At 44.3% G+C, this 20148-nt stretch overlaps 1 protein-coding gene across 9 annotated transcripts in view; it reads left to right on the top strand.

Annotated features, from left to right (window-relative positions):
* Window positions 1-1533: 1533 nt before the first annotated feature.
* The window catches only part of MARK1 (microtubule affinity regulating kinase 1), a 54489-nt gene continuing 35874 nt past the window's right edge, over window positions 1534-20148 (top strand). For 2 of the 9 annotated variants that reach the window (XM_036453463.2, XM_036453461.2), the window contains exon 1: window positions 1556-1737. In XM_036453463.2, the coding sequence (XP_036309356.1) occupies window positions 1687-1737 (51 nt within the window). In that variant the 5' untranslated portion in view covers window positions 1556-1686. Of the gene's footprint in view, window positions 1738-20148 lie in introns of all 9 variants that reach the window. The other 7 variants (XM_036453467.1, XM_036453466.2, XM_036453465.2 and 4 more) reach the window with 7 other exon arrangements.

The raw sequence follows: 20148 nt of genomic DNA, 5'->3' as shown, positions 1-20148 counted from the left end.
GCTCTGTCTATCATTAACCTGATGCATTACAGGTATAGTGAGCCTTACAGGGTGAACACACCACACATGACAGTTATCTCGTGGACACTACCTTTAATAAGACGGGATAAAACCCATCTGGTGCAGGGTTCTTTCCCCCTCCCCCCCCCTCCCCCCAAATGGGTGGACTTCAGGAGAGAGGCGGAATTGCCCATCTTAAGAGTCTCATTGGAAGCTTATGGAAATGGCTTAAACATGAGATCTATCCCCTTCTATTGCTTATTTTATCTACTCGCCCACCTAGGAAAGGAAGTGAACAGGAAATATTAGAAGGATGGGGCCGAGTGTGCAGAATGTAAGCTCTCAAGTAAGACAGAAAAGTCTTTCTGGACGGCTGGCCGCTGGGCCTCTTAGCAATGGGAGAAGTGGCCGGTGGGCGGGACGGGGGAGGAACCACCTGGAGAAGGAAGGACAAGGCCCAAATCAGAGGCTGCTCTCCTCTGTCTGACCAACTGGCCCCATGACACTTCCTTGTGTCCCAGGAAGTGACGACCAGCCGCTGTAAACGTTGTGGCTCCTGGGGACACCCAGTATGAGGGGCTGCGGTGGGCACCGGGTGACCTCTTCCCGGGTCCCCATTCCTAAAGGGCCACCTGGGCGAGCTGCCTGGCCTGAGCCCCAGCTGGCGCCTCTAAGGGCTTTTGTGCCCTGTGCCCACTATTAGGGTGACCCTGGCCGCACAGGCTTCCTGCAGAGGGGGCTGAGAGAAGGCTCGGGAAGGGCAGTGATTGGGGAAGCCTGACATCATGGGGCGAAGGAGGATTTGAGGACTGGAGTCGTCCCGAGGTAGCAGGTCGGGGTGCAGGGCCAGGTGGTCAGATGCATCTAATTCTTCCCCCAACGAAAGGGACAAAAAAAAGGGACCAGCGTCCCCCGTCCTCCCTCTGGCAAAAACCCAGACGTAGAGAAAGAGAAAAGGCGCCCAGGCTCGGAGACAGCCCTGCTCGGCGGCGGGGGGTGCGCGGGACCAAAATAAACGGGGCTCGAGCGATCGCGGGCGGGCGGGCCGGAGGGAGGAGGCGGCCCCGCATCCCTAATGAGGGAATGAATGGAGAGGCCCCGCGGCTGCTGGCGCCCGCCCACCCGCCGGCCGCCGCCAAGTGGCCGGGGCGCTGCTGCGAGCCGCGCCCGCCTCCTCCCGGCCCCGCGGCGGCGCCGAGCGCGGACCCAGCCGGGACGGCCCCGCGCGCGGCTGCGGCACGGCCCGCGGGCGCCGCTCTCCCGGGCGGGGCGCGGGCGCGGGGCGCGGGGCGCTGTCGGGGCCGCGCTCGCTCGCCGGGCCGCGATCGCAGGCGCGGGTTCACCTTGGGCCATGGCCCCGGGAGCCTAGCGGGGCCCGATCGCCGCCCCCCGGCGCCTCTGCCCGCGGCGCCGCACCCGCCCGCCGGGAGCCCGGAGCCCGGAGGAGCCCGCCCTCCCCGGCGCCCGCGTCCCCGGCGCCGCCGCCGCCGCCGCCGCGGGCAGCGCCCCCTCCCCTCCCCTCCCCGCCCCGCGCGGCCTCTTCCCCGCTCCGCGCCGGGCCGCCGCCTGCACCGCCCGCGGCCTGCGGGAGCGCCGCGCCCGGCCTCGGCCCGCCTCCCGCGCCCCCGGAGCCCGCACGCAGCCCGGCCCGGGGGACCCCGGCCCGGTCCCCGCCGCCCGCACAAGATGTCGGCCCGGACGCCATTGCCCACGGTGAACGAGCGGGACACGGAGAACGTGAGTAGCCCCGGCCGCCCCGCAGCCGCGCGGCCGGACACCCCCCCGTGCGCCCCGGGCCGCCGAGCCCCCCATCGCCCCCCGCGCCTCCGGGTCTGCGCTCCGAGCCCCCCCCCGCCCCCCCGGATCTCAGCCCCACGCTGCACCCCGACCCTCCCTCCGGCGTGGGGCTGGGGGACTGCGAGAGGCGCTCCCCGCCCGGAGGTGGCCCCGCCGGAGAGCAAAGGGGGTGATGGATGGAGGGCAGAGGCAGGGCTGGGCAGAGGGGGCATCCCGCTGGCTTCTCCGCGCCCCGGGGCGTCTGCATCCCCCATCCCGGGCGGGGCTGGCTCCGGGTCACGGACTCTTTATCTCCCACCCTTGCTTTTCTGGGTCTTTCAGTCCTTTGCTCGCATTCTCTACCCCCCCCCCCGCCCCCTCCTCCCTTTGCCCCCGCCCCCACGCCACCCCCTGCATTGCCCCATGACTTTGCTTTTTGTAGCATCGTGGTCACGCCGCCTCGCCGGGGTCGAGGTGGAGGGCGAGCGAGGATGGTGGTGGAGGGGGGTGTGCGTTTGGTGCACGGAGTTTGCAGAGCGCCTGCTACTCCTGGGCGGCGGGGAGTGGCAGAATCGCACCCACGCTTGGCTTCTCTGTGGCCCCGGGGTCACAGCACAATGCTGAGAAGCCACAGGAAACCAAGCGCCTGCCTGTTCATGCTTCTTTCTCTCCCTCGCGTCTGCGGGCGATAACGCAGGGAAGGTTTTACTTTAAGTATCTCCCCTCCTTCGTGGAGGGAGCGTCACAAGGTGCATTTCTCTGAAGGCAGGATTTTCTGCGTCTTGGATCCACTTGCCCTCAGGAGTTGGTTTTTTTTCCCTCCAGATACAGATGTCGTTCGTGTATTTACACTCTTGCAAACCAAAGGGACAAACAAGATCAGTTTGTATTTCCACCTCCTGAGAAGTACAGTTGTTTTGTGCGTGTGTGCGTTGAGTTCTTTTGTGGGAAAGACTTAAAACAGCAGCAGCAGCAGCAGCAGCAACAACGAAACAACTCTCCTGGCCTGTGAACGGGGCCTATGCTGATTTTTCTGACTTCTTCAAAGGAGCTAAAGGGGTAGTAGCAAGCTTTGCGGGGCCGACCAGATCTCTCCAGTTGTCTAGTTAACTCAGGGACCCTCCAGTTCTTGGTATACCCATGCCTTCAAAGGGTGGGTCAAATAAAATAACGTTCTTAGACAAAAGAAGGAGACAGAACAGATACAGACTCACCCCGCAAGTGTTGGAAGGAGGTGTGGTCAGAGTATTTGATCTTGGAGCGCAGGGGACCATGAGACTTCATGGGATTGTGTGAAGGAAGGAGAAATTCTAGGGTCTTAAGAGCTAGGAGGATGTTGCAGCGCGCTTTTGTCCTCTGTGGTGTGTGTCTTTGCCATGGCAAAGTCTGCGGCTATCCTAAAGGATCATATAATTTGCATCGTAATGGTCCCTATAAAAAACATGATATATAGTTTTGATGGAGAGATTGAAGGTCAGGGAATAAGACGAACATTTTGATAGAAGTCGATTTGAAAAAGCCACGTTTGGTGCCGACGAATTTTTCTAACGAAAAAGACCCCCTGGCATTCTGTGTGTCATTTCAGTGTGCGTGAAAAGTAAGACCTTTATTTTAATTAGCAAAACAGCGTGTGTGTTCGTTGACCTCAGACGGGTGGGGTAACACCTTGGGTTTATTTTTTTCCGGATTTTGAAATAGTCCACACAGCTTTTATGTGAATAAGGTAGTTTATACAGACATGAGCTAGCGATATAGAAATAGGAATACATCGTCACATGTAAGACCCCCCAGAAAGCATTTATAAGCTAAGCACTAATCATGCGATAAATTTTGTGGTCCCCTTAGAAAATGATTATGCTGCCTAAACTCATTTGCTCTGTTTCTGAACATGTTATTTCAAAGTCGCTGTTATGGTCTTGTCCCTTGCTGTCATTGTGTTGCACATAACGGTACCTATAATAAGCTTACTTTACCCGCATCCCGATTGCCTCCTAGTTGCCATGGAAAATGTGTTTTATTTTTTCTGCAGCTAACTTATCAATAAGTATACACTCAGCTTTGGTTCTGAGCTGGAAGAGATATAGTAGTAGTATTTTAAGACAAGACCTCTCCCCTCAAGGAACTTACAGAAAAGGCAAATATTCCAAACTATACAATGGAAACCATTGTGTAAATAGGGCTAATTTGGTGTTTAAGTGCTATAGGTGTTTATCAAAGGGACCACCAATGAAGGTTATTTAAATCACCAATTGGGTCTGGCCAGGTGGCTCAGGGTTGAGTGTCAACCTATAAGCCAGGAGGTCACAGTTGGATTCCCTGGTCTGGACACATTGTCTTGGTTGTGGGCTTGATCCCCAGTAGCGGGTAGGCAAAAGGCGGTGATCAATGATTCTCATCTCTGATGTTTTTATCTCTCTGTCCCTCTCTCTTTCTCTCTGAAATCAATAAAAAAAAATTTTTTTTTAAATCACCAATTGGTGCCCCTCATTATTCTCTGGTTGGTAGTAAATGTCATTATCCATTCTTAACTTCCCTCTCATCAATGAACTCACAAACCTGTTTACTCACTAATAGATCAATGCCAGTGTGGCAGTCAACCTACACATTAGTGTTGTTTCCAGTTACAATGACATCTTTTAAAAATTGGTTGTGAAAATTTACATTCATATGACAACCAAGCCTTCTCAGTCTTTTGGAATATTAAGGTCATAGCTAAAATCGTTTCATTACTGCCGGAAAGTAAAATAAGCAAATACAATCATTTAAAGAACCATCTTGGCATTTTATTGAAATCATCTGCAGTTTGTATAAAAATTTATTTAGCCATACAGAAATGTATTTGGATGTTGTGTCCTTGGGTGTATGTAATATCTACCTATGTCACTAATATATATTGAGGATGAATTTTTAAATTTGAAGAGGAATAGGCTAGCACAGAGCTTCTATAGACAACTGCTGTTTAGAGGGAGAAAGAATTGGTTTTCTTTGGCAACAATCTGTTGGCACTTTTTCAGAAGTATTTTGTTAGGTGAAGGATTCGTATGTGCGTTCACAGGCCTCATGTGGCTAAATCCAACAGCACACCAATGATTCGCTTGGGTGGAATAAGCATTTTATAGTGACATAGATAATATCATGTTGCAGATAATATCATTAACTTATGCAAAATGGGTTTGGTTTTAGATTGTAAAGAGTAAGTCCAGAAAAAGAACAGGTATTTGAAATATTTCTTTTCTTTCTGTTGGGTGACTTGGATAATTCCAGCATGAATATAGATAATATATTGCCATTACTTTTAAATTAAGCAAGAACATTTTTTTGGGAAAAATACTTCTTATGCTAATTTTTATGGATCCCAAATGTCCAGACTAGCTTTCTGTGGGGAAATGTGAACAGTATGAAGAAACTGATTTGACTCCTTTTGGGAATGTTTTTAAACGGACTTTGGTAATTTTTAAATGGCCTTTGAAACTCTGACTAACACAGCTCTGGATGGTGATTCTGTTTATAGATCTGAAATTCACTGACCGGAACAAGGATTGGCCGAGCTAAGGTGGCCGTCAGTAGTTTGTCCCTGGGAATCACTGTTGCTGACCACTCCCCTTGGGATTGCTTAGTACCCTCTCGTGTCACAGTATCTATCGCGCTGCATTCTAACTGTGGGTCTATTTGGTGTCCTTAATTCTGCACTTGCCAACGCCCAGCACAGTGGCCAGGGGTAACACATAGAAGATCAGTGCCATAACGTTCCCCTTCGAATTTTTTTCATTTGTCATCGAAATATATCAGTTCCTGGCTTTAGGGGTTCTGATTAGATTATGTTAGACCCTCACTCCTCCATGTGCCTTAACTTCTCATTCACTTTTCCCATGAGTTCCTTGCCTTCCCGCATTGCAGTCTGTGCGGTTTGTTTAGACCTAAACTCTGCAGATTTATATCTTTCATTCATTTTGGAAATGCAGCAACCATTATCTCTTTGAATATCGCCTTACCCTTCTATCTAGCATTTCTAACTCCCTCCCTCCCCCCCTCTGTGTGTGTGTGTGTGTGTGTGTGTGTGTGTGTGTGAGAGAGAGAGAGAGAGAGAGAGAGAGAGAGAGAGAGAGAAAAACATTGATGTGAGAGAGTCACGTTGATTGGTTGCCTCCTGCAGGATCCCAACCAGGCATCAAACCCGCAGTCCAGATATGTGCCCCTGGACCCTTCAGTCCTTGGGCCAATGCTCTAACCACTTAGCAAACTGGCCAGGGAGCCTATATGTATATTAAATTCTCATTCACCTCTTTCCCCCATGTTACTGTGTCTTTAGTACAATCTATAGTAAAATCTACAGTATAGTTATTCTAGGTAATATGTTCGGTTAGCTGACTGCTGTATTTAAATCACTGTTGAATTTGTTAGCATGGTAAAACACAGATAACATGAGATCTACCTTCTTAACACATTTCTAAGTGTGTGGTACAGTGTTGTTAACTCCAGCACAGGCACCGTGTTGTACAGCAGCTCTCTGGGACCTTTCCATCTGGCATGACCGAGGGTTTATACCCATTGAACTGCCATTTTCCTCTCTCCCCAGCCCCTGGCCCCCATAGTCCTTCTTTCTGCTTCTATATATTTGATACCTCATTGAAGGGGAATCATGCAGTATGGATCTTTCAGTGACTGCCTAATTTCACTTAGCATGTCACAGAAACCTTCCTTTTTATGGTGGAAAAACTCCCCTTGGGTGTATGTAACATTTCCTTTGCCCATTAATCTGTTGCTGGACATTTGGGCTAATCTATTATGAATCATGCTGCAGTGAACACATGAGTGCAGATTCGTCTTCCAGATCCTGACTTCTGTTCTTTCGAATAAGTACCTAGCAGTGGGGTTGCTGGCTCTATTTTTAAATTTTTTTTTTAGGAAGGTCCTACTGTTTTCCATGGTGGCTGCACCATTTTCCATTCCTACCAACAGGGTATAAGGTTCCACTTTCTCCTCATCCTCACCAACACTTGTTATTGTCTGTTTTGTTTTTTTGATAATGGCCATCCTAACCGGTGTGAGGTGCTATCTCATTGTGGTTTTGATTCGCAGTACCCTGATAGTGACCTTGCGCGTCTTTTCATATATCTATGGGCCATTTTTACATCCTCTTTAGAGAACATATATTCAAATTCTTTGTTCATTTTTTTTTTTAATCTGGTGATTTTTTTTTAATATTGAATTCTAGAAGTTCCTTATATATTTTTTATGTGAACCCTGTTTCATATATAAGTGGTTTGCCAATATTTTCTTTCATTCTACAGGTTGTCTTTTCACTCTATTGATTATTTCCTTTGCTGTACAGAAGATTTTTCGTTTGAGGTAGTGCCGCCTGTCTATTTTTGCCTTGGTTGCCTGTGCGTTCGGTGTCATATCCATGAAATCATTTCCAAGAACAACACACTAAAGTTTTCCCCCTATGTTTTTTTTTTTTTTTCTTGGAGTTTTATGATTTCATGTATTACACCTAAGTCTTTAATCCATTTTAAATCGATTTTTGTGTCTAAGTGAAAGGCCCAATTTGTGGCTATTCCATTTTCCTAGCACCATTTGTTGAATCCTTTCCCCTTTGTGTGTTCTTGTGTAAATTATCATTTGACTATATGTTCGTAAGTTTATTTCTGGGCTCTTGGTTCTGTTTCCTTTAGTCTATGTGTCTGTCTTTATGTCAGTACCATACTTTTTAGATTACTGTAGCTTTGTGATATGTTTGAAGTCATAAATTGTGAGGTCCACAGCTTTTTTTTTCTTTTCTTTTTTTTTTTCTTTTCTTAAGATGGTTTCAATTATTCAGGGTCTTAGTGGTTCTGTATGAATTTTAGGATTGTTTTTTCTGTTCCTATAAAAACCAATGCTGTTGGAGTTTCGATAGAGATTGTATTGGTTCTGTAGATCTCTTTGGGTATAATGGACATTTTTATTCATAATAAATCTTCAACCCATGAATGTAGGGTGTCTCTCCATTTATGTGTATCTTTAATTTCTTTTAGCAGCATGTTGTAGTTAATTGTGTATAAGTCTTTCCCCTTCTTGAGTTTTATTTCTAAGTATTTCATTGTTTTTTTGATGCTATTGTAAATGTGATTGTTCTTTTAATTTCTTTTTTTTCTTTTTCTTGCCAAGCTATTTCAGCTAGGACTTTCAGTACTGTGTTGAATATAAATGGACCTCCTTGCTTTGTTCTCGATCATAGAGGAAAACCTTTCACGTTTTCATCATTGATATATTAGCTGTGGGCTTTTCATATATGGCTTTTATTGTTGATATAATTCTAGTCTCAGGGAGTTGAGAATTTTTATCATGAAAAGGTGTGTGTGTGAAATACCTTTTTTGCACCAATAGAGACGATCATGTGAATTTTATCTTGTTCTGCTAATGTGATGTGTATGTTGAACTGTCTTTATATCTTCAAGATAAGTCCCACTTGATAATGGTATATGATCCTTTATTATGCTGTTAAATTTGGTTTGCTAATATTTTGTTTAGGATTTTTAGCCATTTTTTGTTTGTTTGCTTGCTTGTCTAAATAAGCTCTTTGTCCTTTCTCACTTCTCCTTCTGGAACTCCCATAATGTGTATATTGGTCAACTGGTTGGTATCCCAGAAGTTACTTAGACTTTCTTCCCTCTTTTTTATTTACTTATTTATTTTTCATTTTGCTCCCCTGTCTGGATAATTTCAAACAACCTGTCTTCAAGTTTGCTGACTTTTTTCCTGCTTGGTTAAGTCTCTGGTTGAACCCTCTGAATGTTGTTTTCCGTTTACTTATTGCATTCTTCAGCTCCCAAATTTCTGTTGGATTCTTTTTCAAATTTTCTGTTTCTTTGTTGAAATTCTCATTTTGGTCATGCATTATTTACATGAGCTAGTTGAGCATCTTTATGTCAGTTTTGTTTTTGTTTTTTTGGAATTCTTTGTCAGGTAATATACATACCTCTGTTTGTTTAGGTTTGGCTTGTAGAGATTTAATTTCTCCCCTTGATTGGGCCGTTTTGACCTGTGTCTTTGTATCCTTGTAACGTTGTGTTGGTATTCATGCATTTAAAAAAAAAAAAAAATTGGCTACCTCTATCAAGTCTTTTCAGACTGGTTTGATACATGGAAAGATCTTCAGCATCCGGTGCAGGTGGGGGGATCCTCTGGGCTCTCAAACCTTTTCTGCAGATTTGTCTTCTCAACTTGTGTGCATGGATTCCTGATGATAGAGGGATTTGCCAAGTTCATCTTCTTAGGAGCCCATCTCTCTTGCTCCCTCTGCTGTCTGCCTGCTGTACTGCGGTTCTCCTGAAGCAGCAGCACAATGAGCCGCCCTTTTTGTTCTCAGCGGGCCCCAAGGCATTCTGTATTTGCTGATGGTCCTACCAGCACCCGGAACACAGCTGGACAGAAACCAGTCCTTGGGCAGTTCCCTGAAAAGCCAGCATGCTCCCCTCTTCTCTTTACCCATCTGTGGAATTTTAAAATGATATCAATTCTGTTCTGTGTTTCTAAACGTTCTAAGGATTTGCTTCTCAAGTCAATCTGGCATTTTCTTAAACATTGAATGTATAGTTATTTACAGTCTCCGTCTGGAAATTTTATTATTTGAAGTCACTGGGGATTTAGCTCTATTGCTTGTGTCTACTGATTCTCATTTACTGTGGCTTCTTTCTTTCTGTATTTGCCGGTTCTTGCTGATAAGCTCCTGTTTGCCTGATGTTTATCTGTGTGCAAATTGGGAGTCTAAATGGAGGATAACTTCTAGACTCTGGTCTCCTAGAGGGATCCTGGCTCAATGAGCGAGTTTTAGGTTCATCTCTCTCCCTGTGTAGTGGGTCCAAGGCTTAGTATTTATCCCCAGGGCAACACTAGCCTTGGAGTTTGTTTTGTGGTGTGTTTGTTGATTTGTTTTTAATTTTTCCTTGGATGTTTCTCTTTCTTCAGGCTCACCAATGCATTTTTTTAAAAAGCACTTTTTATCTTAGAGTACCCTTCACAATATTTTTCTACTCCAGAAAGGCTAGAATAAGCTTTTGAAAATGGTGTTCAGAAATTTCCATACTTATGTAATTTTATTACCCTCAACTGCATATTGTTTCTGAAATTGTCCTGTTCCACTTAAACATGTGAACAATTTTCTAACGAATTTATAAAATTTCCACAACAAGACCTTAGTACTTTTTGGAAGCCATTTGTCATGATTATTAAAATGATGAGTTTTCAAGAACAGTTCATTGTTACCAAAGAAAGTATTTACTAACATTATTTTTATTAAAAATTTATAATAATTGGTGGATAGATTGAAATAGAAGCATCATAATAGGATGCAGACTTGTAGTTATGTGAGGTACTGTCTTTGGTCAGGATAGTCATTGAAATCAAGTACCAATATAAATGGAACTTACTGGCAGTCTTTCAAATCTCTGTATCATAAATTGTTAAACTATGATTTTTTAAAAATCAAGAAATATACTTATATTGCATAATTGGTAATGTTTTACTAATCAATGAAAAGTTTGTGTCATTAAAATTTAATGTTTCCAAAAACTTTTTCATATATATTTTTTAATGTATATTATCTGTTAGTAAAGTAATACATCTGTAATTTACGTTAGCATTTCTAAAATTGTCTATACTTAAACATTTTAAAGATCGGGGTACTTGATCTAAGTTTTGAAGACCATTCTATACCATAGAGTTTGCATTGTTCTACAATTTCAATGTTTGTAAACTTTATCTTTCTAACTCTATTGAAAGTACTTGAGGTCAGGGATTATTTCCAACATTACTCCTGAATATCCTATTTTGGGACACTCTACAATTTAATAAATCAAGGTCATTTATTCTCAAATACAGTGAGTGAACTTATGAACCAGCAGGGAGATCATTTCAAATTCACATTCCTTAACCCTTGCTTACTCCCACTCCGTGTTCTTAGTTTCTTTAGGGTGGAATCCAGGAATCTCCACTTTTATAACATCCTAGTTATAAAAATTTTTATAACAATTTTTTAAACATCTGACACTGACGCCCACTGCCTTGGCTTCGAAAAATAGTGAGCTATGTGACAATGATTACATCGTAACTGAATCTCATCTTTTGGTTAAAATGAAAAAGAATGTTGGTTGATGTTTATTACAGAAAGCGGGGTGAGGAAATGATGAACCCACCCTTTCAGCAGGTGATAAGAGCTGTAGAAAATAACAGGCCTTTGTCTGGCTTAGAGAGCATAAGGTACATACATGTATGTGGCATTCATGGGACTATATGTGAAGGGGATGATCAGGAATTTCACGTCACCTCCCTTCTCCCAGCTTTACCATATTAGATGGTAAAGGAGGTCACCATGTAGTGCCTTGGGGTATAGGCCTGATCTTTTTTGTTTTCTGAGAAAGTATTCTTTAATATTGTTTTGACCACCGTATCCATTTGAGTTCAGGTTGTAAACCAATCAGAGCTGAGGAGCAGGGCGAAGTTTGAATGGCATTCCCCGGGCAAGGATATGGTGACAGGTTTACTTTAAATCTGTAAAGCATGAGCGCCGGTCTTTTGGGGATTCACAGTTTCAAAAGAGGGTTCGCTTTTGTTTCCTTTTCTTTTGGTTTCATCTCAATTGGAGACGCGAAAGCTCCAAAGGCAAACGAAACCTGTGCCCTGCTCAGGAGGGACTCGGGCCTGAAGAGGGAGGTGGACACGGAGACAAACAGGTGCGGGAGAAAGCTCCAGCTCCTTGTCATCTGAGAGCGCAGGGCACAGAAGAAAGGCAGAAGGGGGAGGCGGAGGAGTGCTCGAGCAAGTTCATGGCCTCTGAACTAGGCTCCAAACACCAGGCCTCCTTCGCCAAGCGGCTCTCTGGAAAACTGAGCTGGTGGGAAGGAGAGAGGGCTGGTTTGAAGGAGCGAGACGGACAAAGGCCCTAGGCGTGAAGTTGAGGGGAGGGGAGCAGCAGCATTTTGGGGGGTGGCCAGTGATTTGCTAGAGGACCAGGCAGGAGGACAGGCAGAACCCTGCAGGTCTTATTACCAAGAGCAGGTCCTGGAGACGGAGGTCACCACAGGACAATTTAAGGAGAGGGTCGCATGATTAGATTTGTACCCTGTGTGTGCCTGCATGTTTTAGAAACACTCAAGTTTTTGTTTGTTTTTTAAATATATTTTATTGATTTTTTACAGAGAGGAAGGGAGAGAGATAGAGAGCTAGAAACGTCGATGAGAGAGAAACATCGACCAGCTGCCTCCTGCACACCCCCAACCTGAGATGTGCCTGCAACCAATGTACATACATGCCCTTGACCGGAATCGAACCTAGGACCTTTCAGTCCACAGACCGACGCTCTACCACTGAGCCAAACCGGTTTCGTCGAAACACTCAAGTTTTCAAATTTAGTGGCCTGCTTTTTCATGGCCCATGAAAGAGCCTCTAATATAGTATTTATAAACAGTTTATTTGGGGATATTGGGAGAAGGGATAGGTATGGGGCAGATGCCAGTGCTGGTGATAAAAACTTTCTCCTTGACCAAACTTCAGGTTGGCTCCTTTGAGTTTTCCTAACCTTGGCCTTAGCGCCTGTCCTATCCCTGCAGGGCCTGCACACCCAATCTAAGCAAGGAATTCTGTGGAAGCTACTTTATGAGAATCCCCCACCCTTGATATCTGACCACCCTGGATATCTAATCAAGTTCCTCATCCCCTACCTTTGAAGTCTAAGTTCTTGACCTGCCTTCAGCAAGAATCCTGTTGGGCTGGTTTAGCCAGAATCCCCCTACCCTTGATGTCTGCTTTTAGTAATTTTCCACCCACTGACCCCCTCACTCTGCCGCTTGGTTATAAATCCCCAGCTGTCATTGCTGTATTCAGAACTGACCCCTCTCCCCTATCATCATATTGAGTTGCCAATAATCTTGGGTCAAGTCTTCCTTACCATTTTAACAAGTGTCAGAGAATAATTACTTCTTGAACACCGCTTAAGATTCACATTTCGGAATGAAATTCCACACACATTTCACTGTGGATTGAGAGTGAATTTTGAGCAACCCCTGGCAACCACAAAGTATTCATAGATCAAAAATGAGAGTCTCTTTCGACGTAGGCCAGAAGAACAGAGTGATTTAAAGGTGTTAAGACAAGGATTTAACAAATGCTAGGACTGGTAACTCATTTTTTATGGTGTCCTGTCTTTGTGATTTTAGTTTATTATTTTTATCATTTGTGTGTGGTGTGTCTGTGATTCTAATCAGCGGTGAATACAGTTGTCCTAAGGGCGTGGGGGGATTGTTTAACTGCTGAGTAACTAGCTACAGTACTTTATCTTGGGTATGTCATTTAACCATTCTTCCTTTCAGCACATCCTGGTCCATCTCATTTTGCTACTTTCCTATAAACTGTCTGGCATATTTTCCTCTATAGAAATTTGTATTGATCGGCTGAATAGCTGAGACATGCCATTGATCCTTCTGGCCACTCTAGATTCCTCCTGTTGACTGCTGGGCTACCAAAAGCTAGAGGGAAATCAGTCATGTACAGTGGCCACTTGTTTAAACATGGGGGGTTGCCAAAACAGGTTTGGCTCAGTGGCAGACTGAAAAGTCCCAGGTTCGATTCCGGTCAAGGGCGTGTACCTTGCTGGGGATGTGCAAGAGGCAGCTGATTGAAGACTCTCTCTCATTGATGTTTCTAACTCTATCCCTTTCTCTTCCTCTCTGTACAAAATCAATAAAACATATATATTTTTAAAAAACACACACAAAAAAACGTGGGGGATTGACTTTCTAGTGAATTCTTAACTACTAGTGCCCAAAGGACATGCCAAGGGGGAAAGCCTTGAATGGAGAAGGTTGGTAGGTTGATTATCTGTGCTTTTCTCGTCTACCTTCCTCTCCAAGAACAATGGTAGTCTTCGCTCGTCTCTGTTTTGCCAGAATTGAATCTTTATCTCGCTGCTGATTCCACCTCTTGTGCACTTGGTGACAGTACTTTCAAACTCTTCTGTCGTTTTCTTAAACCTGCCCTCCTGAGACCAAGAACCTCACAGCCCACTCGCCTCTCAATCACGCATTGCTGCCCAGCATGGTTGGCTTGCACAAGTGTTCTGAGTTGCCTGCTGTATTGTGTTAAAAACAGCAAGAGCCGAAACCAGTTTGGCTCAGTGGATAGAGCGTCGGTCTGCGGACTGAAAGGTCCCGGGTTCGATTCCAGTCAAGGGCATGTACCTTGGTTGCGGGGGCACCTCCCCAGTACGGGGTGTGCAGGAGGCAGCTGATCGATGATTCTCTCTCATCGATGTTTCTGACTCTCTATCCCTCTCTCTTCCTCTCTATAAAAAAAATCAACAAAATATATATTTTTAAAACAGCAAGAATATGTCAGTAAAACACACACCCCTCCCACAAGAACCACAGTGCTGTGCACATAGGAGATACCTGATGGGTGTTGAGTAAATATATGCAATTACGATTCACTCATTCTCTGGACAATGCTGACGTATTTTAAAAATCCAAGGTGGTGCTATGCAGATACAATATTTGCTTTTTAAATTCTGTTGTTGTCTCCCCCCCCCCCCCCCCAGTTTTTTTTAAATGAATTTCTTAGGAGTTTTAAAGAGAGATTACCCTCCCCCCCAATCTCTGTATTCATGTTCACAAGTTAAAATCATCAGTTAAAAGTCTACTGTACTTCAAAATATTTACTTAGAACATGTATTGACATTTAAGTTGATATGGTTATTGGCTTATATTAGGGAATGTTTAGTGGATTTTGTTGGATTTACTCACTCAATCTGACCTGAAGGTCCTAGAATGGAGCTTTGCCTGCAAGAGTGTTAAATTCAATAGAATCTGATGATTTTAAAGAACAAACATACATTGTAATTTTTGGCATGAGTTTGCTCGTAAGGGTTTCATACGTGTGGGAGTGAAAGAACTAGGAAGTTTCTAAAAGAACCTAATACCATATTTTTAGATATCATTTAAGCCAATGTTTTCTCTTATCCCCTGGGGACTCAGTTGCTATCTCTGGCAAGCAGTAGTGAATGAGCTCCCGGAGGATTTTTTTTTTTTTTTTTTTTTGGTGTAGAGGAGAGTATTTTAGGGAGGAGTGCCTCTAAAAATAAAACCCAGGCTCAGCCACTCTCTTTCTTCCTCCTGGAGAGAATAATTGCCCTTTGTACATTCCAACTCAGAGACAGAGTCTGTAGAACTTCTTGGTTGAGGCACACACTCTGGAGTGAGACTGGGGGTTCAAATCCCAGCCCTGCCATTTATGAGCTCTTTGGCCTTGGGAAGCCGTGTCATTTCTTTATGCCTCAGGTTCTTTGTCTATAAAAGGGAACAACAGCCATACTCACCTTATGAGGTTTAAATGTTTCAACACGTGTGATACCCATAGAACAACTTGGCACCTAGCAGACACTCTATAAGTGGTAGCTGCTGCTATTATTATTACTATTATTATTATTACACTTAGATAAAGGAAGTAAATATGCCAATGTTTTATGTCACTGAATTATACACAATTTTAATTTTTTATATAAATATATTTTATTGATTTTTAACAGAGAAAAAGGGAGAGAGATAGAGAGCTAGAAACATCGATGAGAGAGAAACATCGACCAGCTGCCTCCTGCACACCCCCCACCGGGGATGTGCCCGCAACCAAGGTACATGCCCCTGACCGGAATCGAACCTGGGACCTTTCAGTCCGCAGACTGACACTCTACCACTGAGCCAAACCGGCTTCGGCCACAATTTTAATTTTTAAAATTTCTGGCCTGACCCGTGTGGTTCAGTGGTTGAGCGTCAATCCACGAAACAGGAGGTCACAGTTCCATTCCCAATCAGGGCCCATGCCCGGGTTGCAGGCTTGATCTCCAGTAGGGGGCATGCCGGAGGCAGCCAGTCAATAACTCTCATCTTTGTTGTTTCTATCTCTTTCTCCCTTTCCCTCCTCTCTCTGAAGTCAATAAAAAATATAATTACGGTTTTTTCTGTGTTTTAAGTCATAGATTTATATTCCTTTTTATACCAAAACTACTGGCAAAAATTGTGTTTAATTTTCATGCAAAAATTGTATTAAATCTACAATGGAAGGTGTCCTTTCTGGGTTGGCTGCATCAAGCGTAAGCGAGCCAAGTGGGAGGCAGAGTGATCGGCAGGGGACTTGGTGAGCGAGGCTAAGAGGCCAAGGATGATATTGTTCGGTGACAGCCATGCTGTTTGTCAGTGGGAATGGACATACATGTCAGTGTGTTGTGTGTAGTGCTTACTTTGTGACAAGACATCCCAGGGGTTAGTTTATTCCCAGTTTGGTAATTTATGAGGTGCATAGCTTTGGGCATCTTTCCTTCCCTAAAAAATGAGCCTAATATGCCGAAACCGGTTTGGCTCAGTGGATAGAGCGTCGGTTTGCGGACTGAAAGGTCCCAAGTTCAATTCCGGTCAAGAGCATGTACATTGGTGGCGGGCACAACCCCAATAGGGTTGTGCAGGAGACAGCTGGTTGATGCTTCTCTCTCATCGACGTTTCTAGCTATCTATCCCTCTTCCTTCCTTTCTGTGAAAAATCAATAAAATATATTTAAAAATAATAAAAAATAATAAAATAAAATGAGCCTAATACAACCTGGCTGAGAGGTTGTCAGTTTTCAGTTAGTAGGTGCATGTATATTATGTACTTTGCAGTAGTAGGTGTTCAGTGATGGTACCAGAGAATCCAGGAATCCAAACAAAGATGATGAGAAAATTCAGTTGCTCATCAGGAGATATTCTTCCTGTTCAGCTGATTATCATTCCTCGCCTGGTGAGATGACCCCAACCATCATTCCTGAAGAGTCTGGGCCAGTGGTCGGCAAACTCTTTAGTCCACAGAGCCAGATATCAACAGTACTACGATTGACATTTCTTTGGAGAGCCAACTTTTTAAAACTTCAACTTCTTCTAACGCCACTTCTTCAAAATAGGCTCACCCAGGCTGTGGTATTTTGTGGAAGAGCCACACTCAAGGGGCCAAAGAGCCGCATGTGGCTCACGAGCCGCAGTTTGCCAACCACGGGTCTGGGCCATCAGAGGTCTTGCCTGTACTGGGTGATTGTAATTTTCCATTGACTAACCTCAGGACACGGGAGCCATTAGAAGGTGCTCCCGGAGGATCCCTGCATTCAGACACACTTCTCCGGAAGCCTTTATGTAACAGCAACCCAGTTTCCCCTTGATGGTCAGGATCAGTCACCCGCCAGTATAATGACCCCCTTCTCTGCCCAGTGAGTCATTGTGAAGCAATCTTGGGTTTGCAATTTAATGGCACGTTGCTATGACACCTGGTGGAAGCATTTCTCCCTCAGGTGTGAGACTTGGTTTGCCAGCAGAACCCAGAGTTGCAAAGACCAGAAAGAAAAACATCCCTGGTGGATCACCAAGGGTAACAGTGAGAGGAGCCACTCCTATTTCTCTCTCTTGGTTCCGGGATCTGTGTGTCCTGGCTATGGATTAGTCACTGCTTCAGAGTGCATATCGCATCCTGGAAGGCGTTACCCCAGCTCTGCAAGGCGCTGTCACCCAGCTGGTGTCCTAACAGAATCCTTAAAAAGCCATTCCACTGGTGTATCAAGCCAGCTGCTCCAGAGTATTGGGGAACAGGAGACTGCCGGGTTCTTCATTTGCTTTAAAGTCAGTTCCTTTCTTAGAAGCAGTGCCGTGCGGGATGCTATGATGGTGAAAACTGTATCCTGTAAGCCTCCCCGTGGAGGTGTCAGCATAAGTTTTAGGGCTAGGGAAGGCAGCTCCAGCAAGTGTTTATTCCAGTGAGATCAGAGCCATGCCCCTCTTAGAATGAAAGTGGGCCAACATGACACCAGGTCGTTGGCCAACCGCACCCCCGCCTCCCGGGAACCGTGGTGTCATTTGGGGAGCTCAGTATTCTGTGCATGTGGCAGCTTAGCCCTGATCGCTGTTGCTGGGAAGACCGGTGGCTGGAGAAGGAGGCTGACCGGCATCTACAGCATGAGGTCCCGGTGGCTAGCCTTCACGCGGGATGCCACTGTCGCCGTGTGCTGCGTTCCTTAAGGGAGATCTGCTCACGGGCTTCTTGCGTGGCATTCGTTTCCCAACCGTGTTCCTTCTAAGTCCTTGGTCATTCTGCCAAGCCACAAGCATGTCTGTGAACCTCTAGCTCCATGCTTCACACTCTTGCTCTTTCTAGGCAAAGTGAACAGCCAGGTGCACTGCTGGAAGTTCCACCCACTGGGGTATTTTTCTCTCTGTCATCTGTCACTCTTCCTTTAGGGCCGCCCAGCGTGGAGCTCTAGTCCTGCCACGTCCACTTTTGGGCGGGACCAACGTGTTTTGCGGAACCTGATGGTCTCATTCTGGGGTGGCACAGAAGAAAGAGGGACAGAAACACGATTTCCAAAGTATCAGCAGTTAGGTGAACCGTTGGGTTCGCCTCAGCAATAATAAGTATATAAAACACTGGGATAAGGCCTTACAGACTGTGAGAAAATATAACTGTCGACCTCAACTTCTCTTCTAAATGAAGCAATCATTTAAGAGTAAAGGACAAAAAAAAAAAAAAGAAAGTATTTTCTGATTAATGAAGATTGAGCTTTTTCTGCCTACATTTTCTTACTTCTTGAACTACCAAGTAATGCAATTTGTGAAGAAAGACATAGAACCTAGAAGATAGTAGTTGGATGCAAACGTCACAAGCAAAGAAATTTTCAGGTTGGTAAAATAGACACGGACTGTAAAAGCAACAAAAAAACAGAGCAGTTGCTTATTTTTAGGATGTTGGGGGGAAAGTAAATACAAATGCTGGTTAAGAATAACATGGAAAATGGCAGAAGAAACATTGGAGCCAGAACTGAGGTCTTGGGTTATGGGGAGGAGGATGGAAAATGGATTATTTTTAAATTTAAGGCATAGTATGCTGTTCAGAATTTAACCAAAAGAAACAGAATGTATATCAGCATGGAGTGGGGAAGAAAATTAAAGTAAACCAAATTCAGTTAAGGAGAAGGAAAGGAAAAAAAATAAGTAAAATAATCATGGAATAAATATGAGGGTTAAACTCTCCTCTCAGCTCATATAAAAACTAATAAGACCTAACTCCAATAGAGGAGGAGCATGATTAAGTTTCACAATGGTAAGGGGTTTGCCAAACAAATATGAAAGATGGAGTGAAGGATGTTTGCATGGGAGTGGCTATAGTAAAGGATCATGGCATATCACCTGAGTAAGGAGATAAGTGATAACATGACGGGAATGAATGATAGTGAGAATGGGGAAGGGTCAGTGGGTAGGAGGTTTTGAGGTGTTAGGAGGCTTCCACTATTCTGCAAGATATTGGGGACAAGAGTGAATTGCATGAAATAAATGCTCTAAATGATTTCAGCTACTCTGTGAAAAAAAACTTACATAGAGAAAATACATGAAAGTAAAGAAGTCACAAAGAACGAAATCAAGAGCACAGTATAATCATAGGTTGTTTGCATCCTTGCATGACAAGACATAAGCATTTTCTGGAAAAGGTCATACCATTCCCAAGCATGTGGTCAGGAAAATGTTGATAATATTGTCTCAGTTATAACTAAGACCCACTGGATTAATCCGGACAATGGTTAATGAAAATTGGGCATGGGTGAATGAAGAGATAGTATGTTAATAAATGAAAGAAAGATCATCAAGTATTCTCTGCTTGGGGTTTGGCCAGGCAGCTGGTAATTGTGTTCTGTTTGCTTCTAGATGTTCTGGATTTCAGAGTTTCCTGGGTAAAATTTGTAAAAAGTAAATGAATAGATAAACAAACAAATAAAACTAAAAACCTTTTGAAAATGGGATGAAATGGTTAACTTTTTGCCAAGTAAGTGGGGAAAAACTCACCATCAGTTGGCAATATAATTACTTAAAAGAAGGGACAGCTTAACCTCAAGAATATAGGACATGGTGTCCAAATAAAAAGAGGGCCTTTTAAGAGAACACTTGACAATCTTATCCTAACATATGTATACATATGTATATGTTAACATCTGTATAACATGTACAGCATGCACACACACCCCAAATATATTCTCCTTATTTCTGAGAACCTTTTAAACTTCCACTTATTTGGGAATATTTCAGAAACACCTGCCTTGCTTGGTTGAGAACCTGGGCAGTAAGGAGGCTTGCCTTTTGGTGATACCATTATCAACAAAAACTGTTGGTACCAAGTTCAATAACCTGCCCAAGGTCACACGTCTAATTATTGGGTAGTTGCAATGCCAGTATTTAAGCAGGCAGCCTGACTCCAGCCCCATTTCTCTTAATCATGAGGCTAATGCCCGTGGAAATGAGTGATCATATTTTCAATGGAAATGTTTTATTTGAAGGCAGCCAT

Source organism: Pipistrellus kuhlii, unplaced genomic scaffold, assembly GCF_014108245.1.
Source record: "Pipistrellus kuhlii isolate mPipKuh1 unplaced genomic scaffold, mPipKuh1.p scaffold_m20_p_25, whole genome shotgun sequence".
NCBI classification, from domain to species: domain Eukaryota; kingdom Metazoa; phylum Chordata; class Mammalia; order Chiroptera; family Vespertilionidae; genus Pipistrellus; species Pipistrellus kuhlii.
This window is presented reverse-complemented; position numbering and strand designations above follow the sequence as displayed.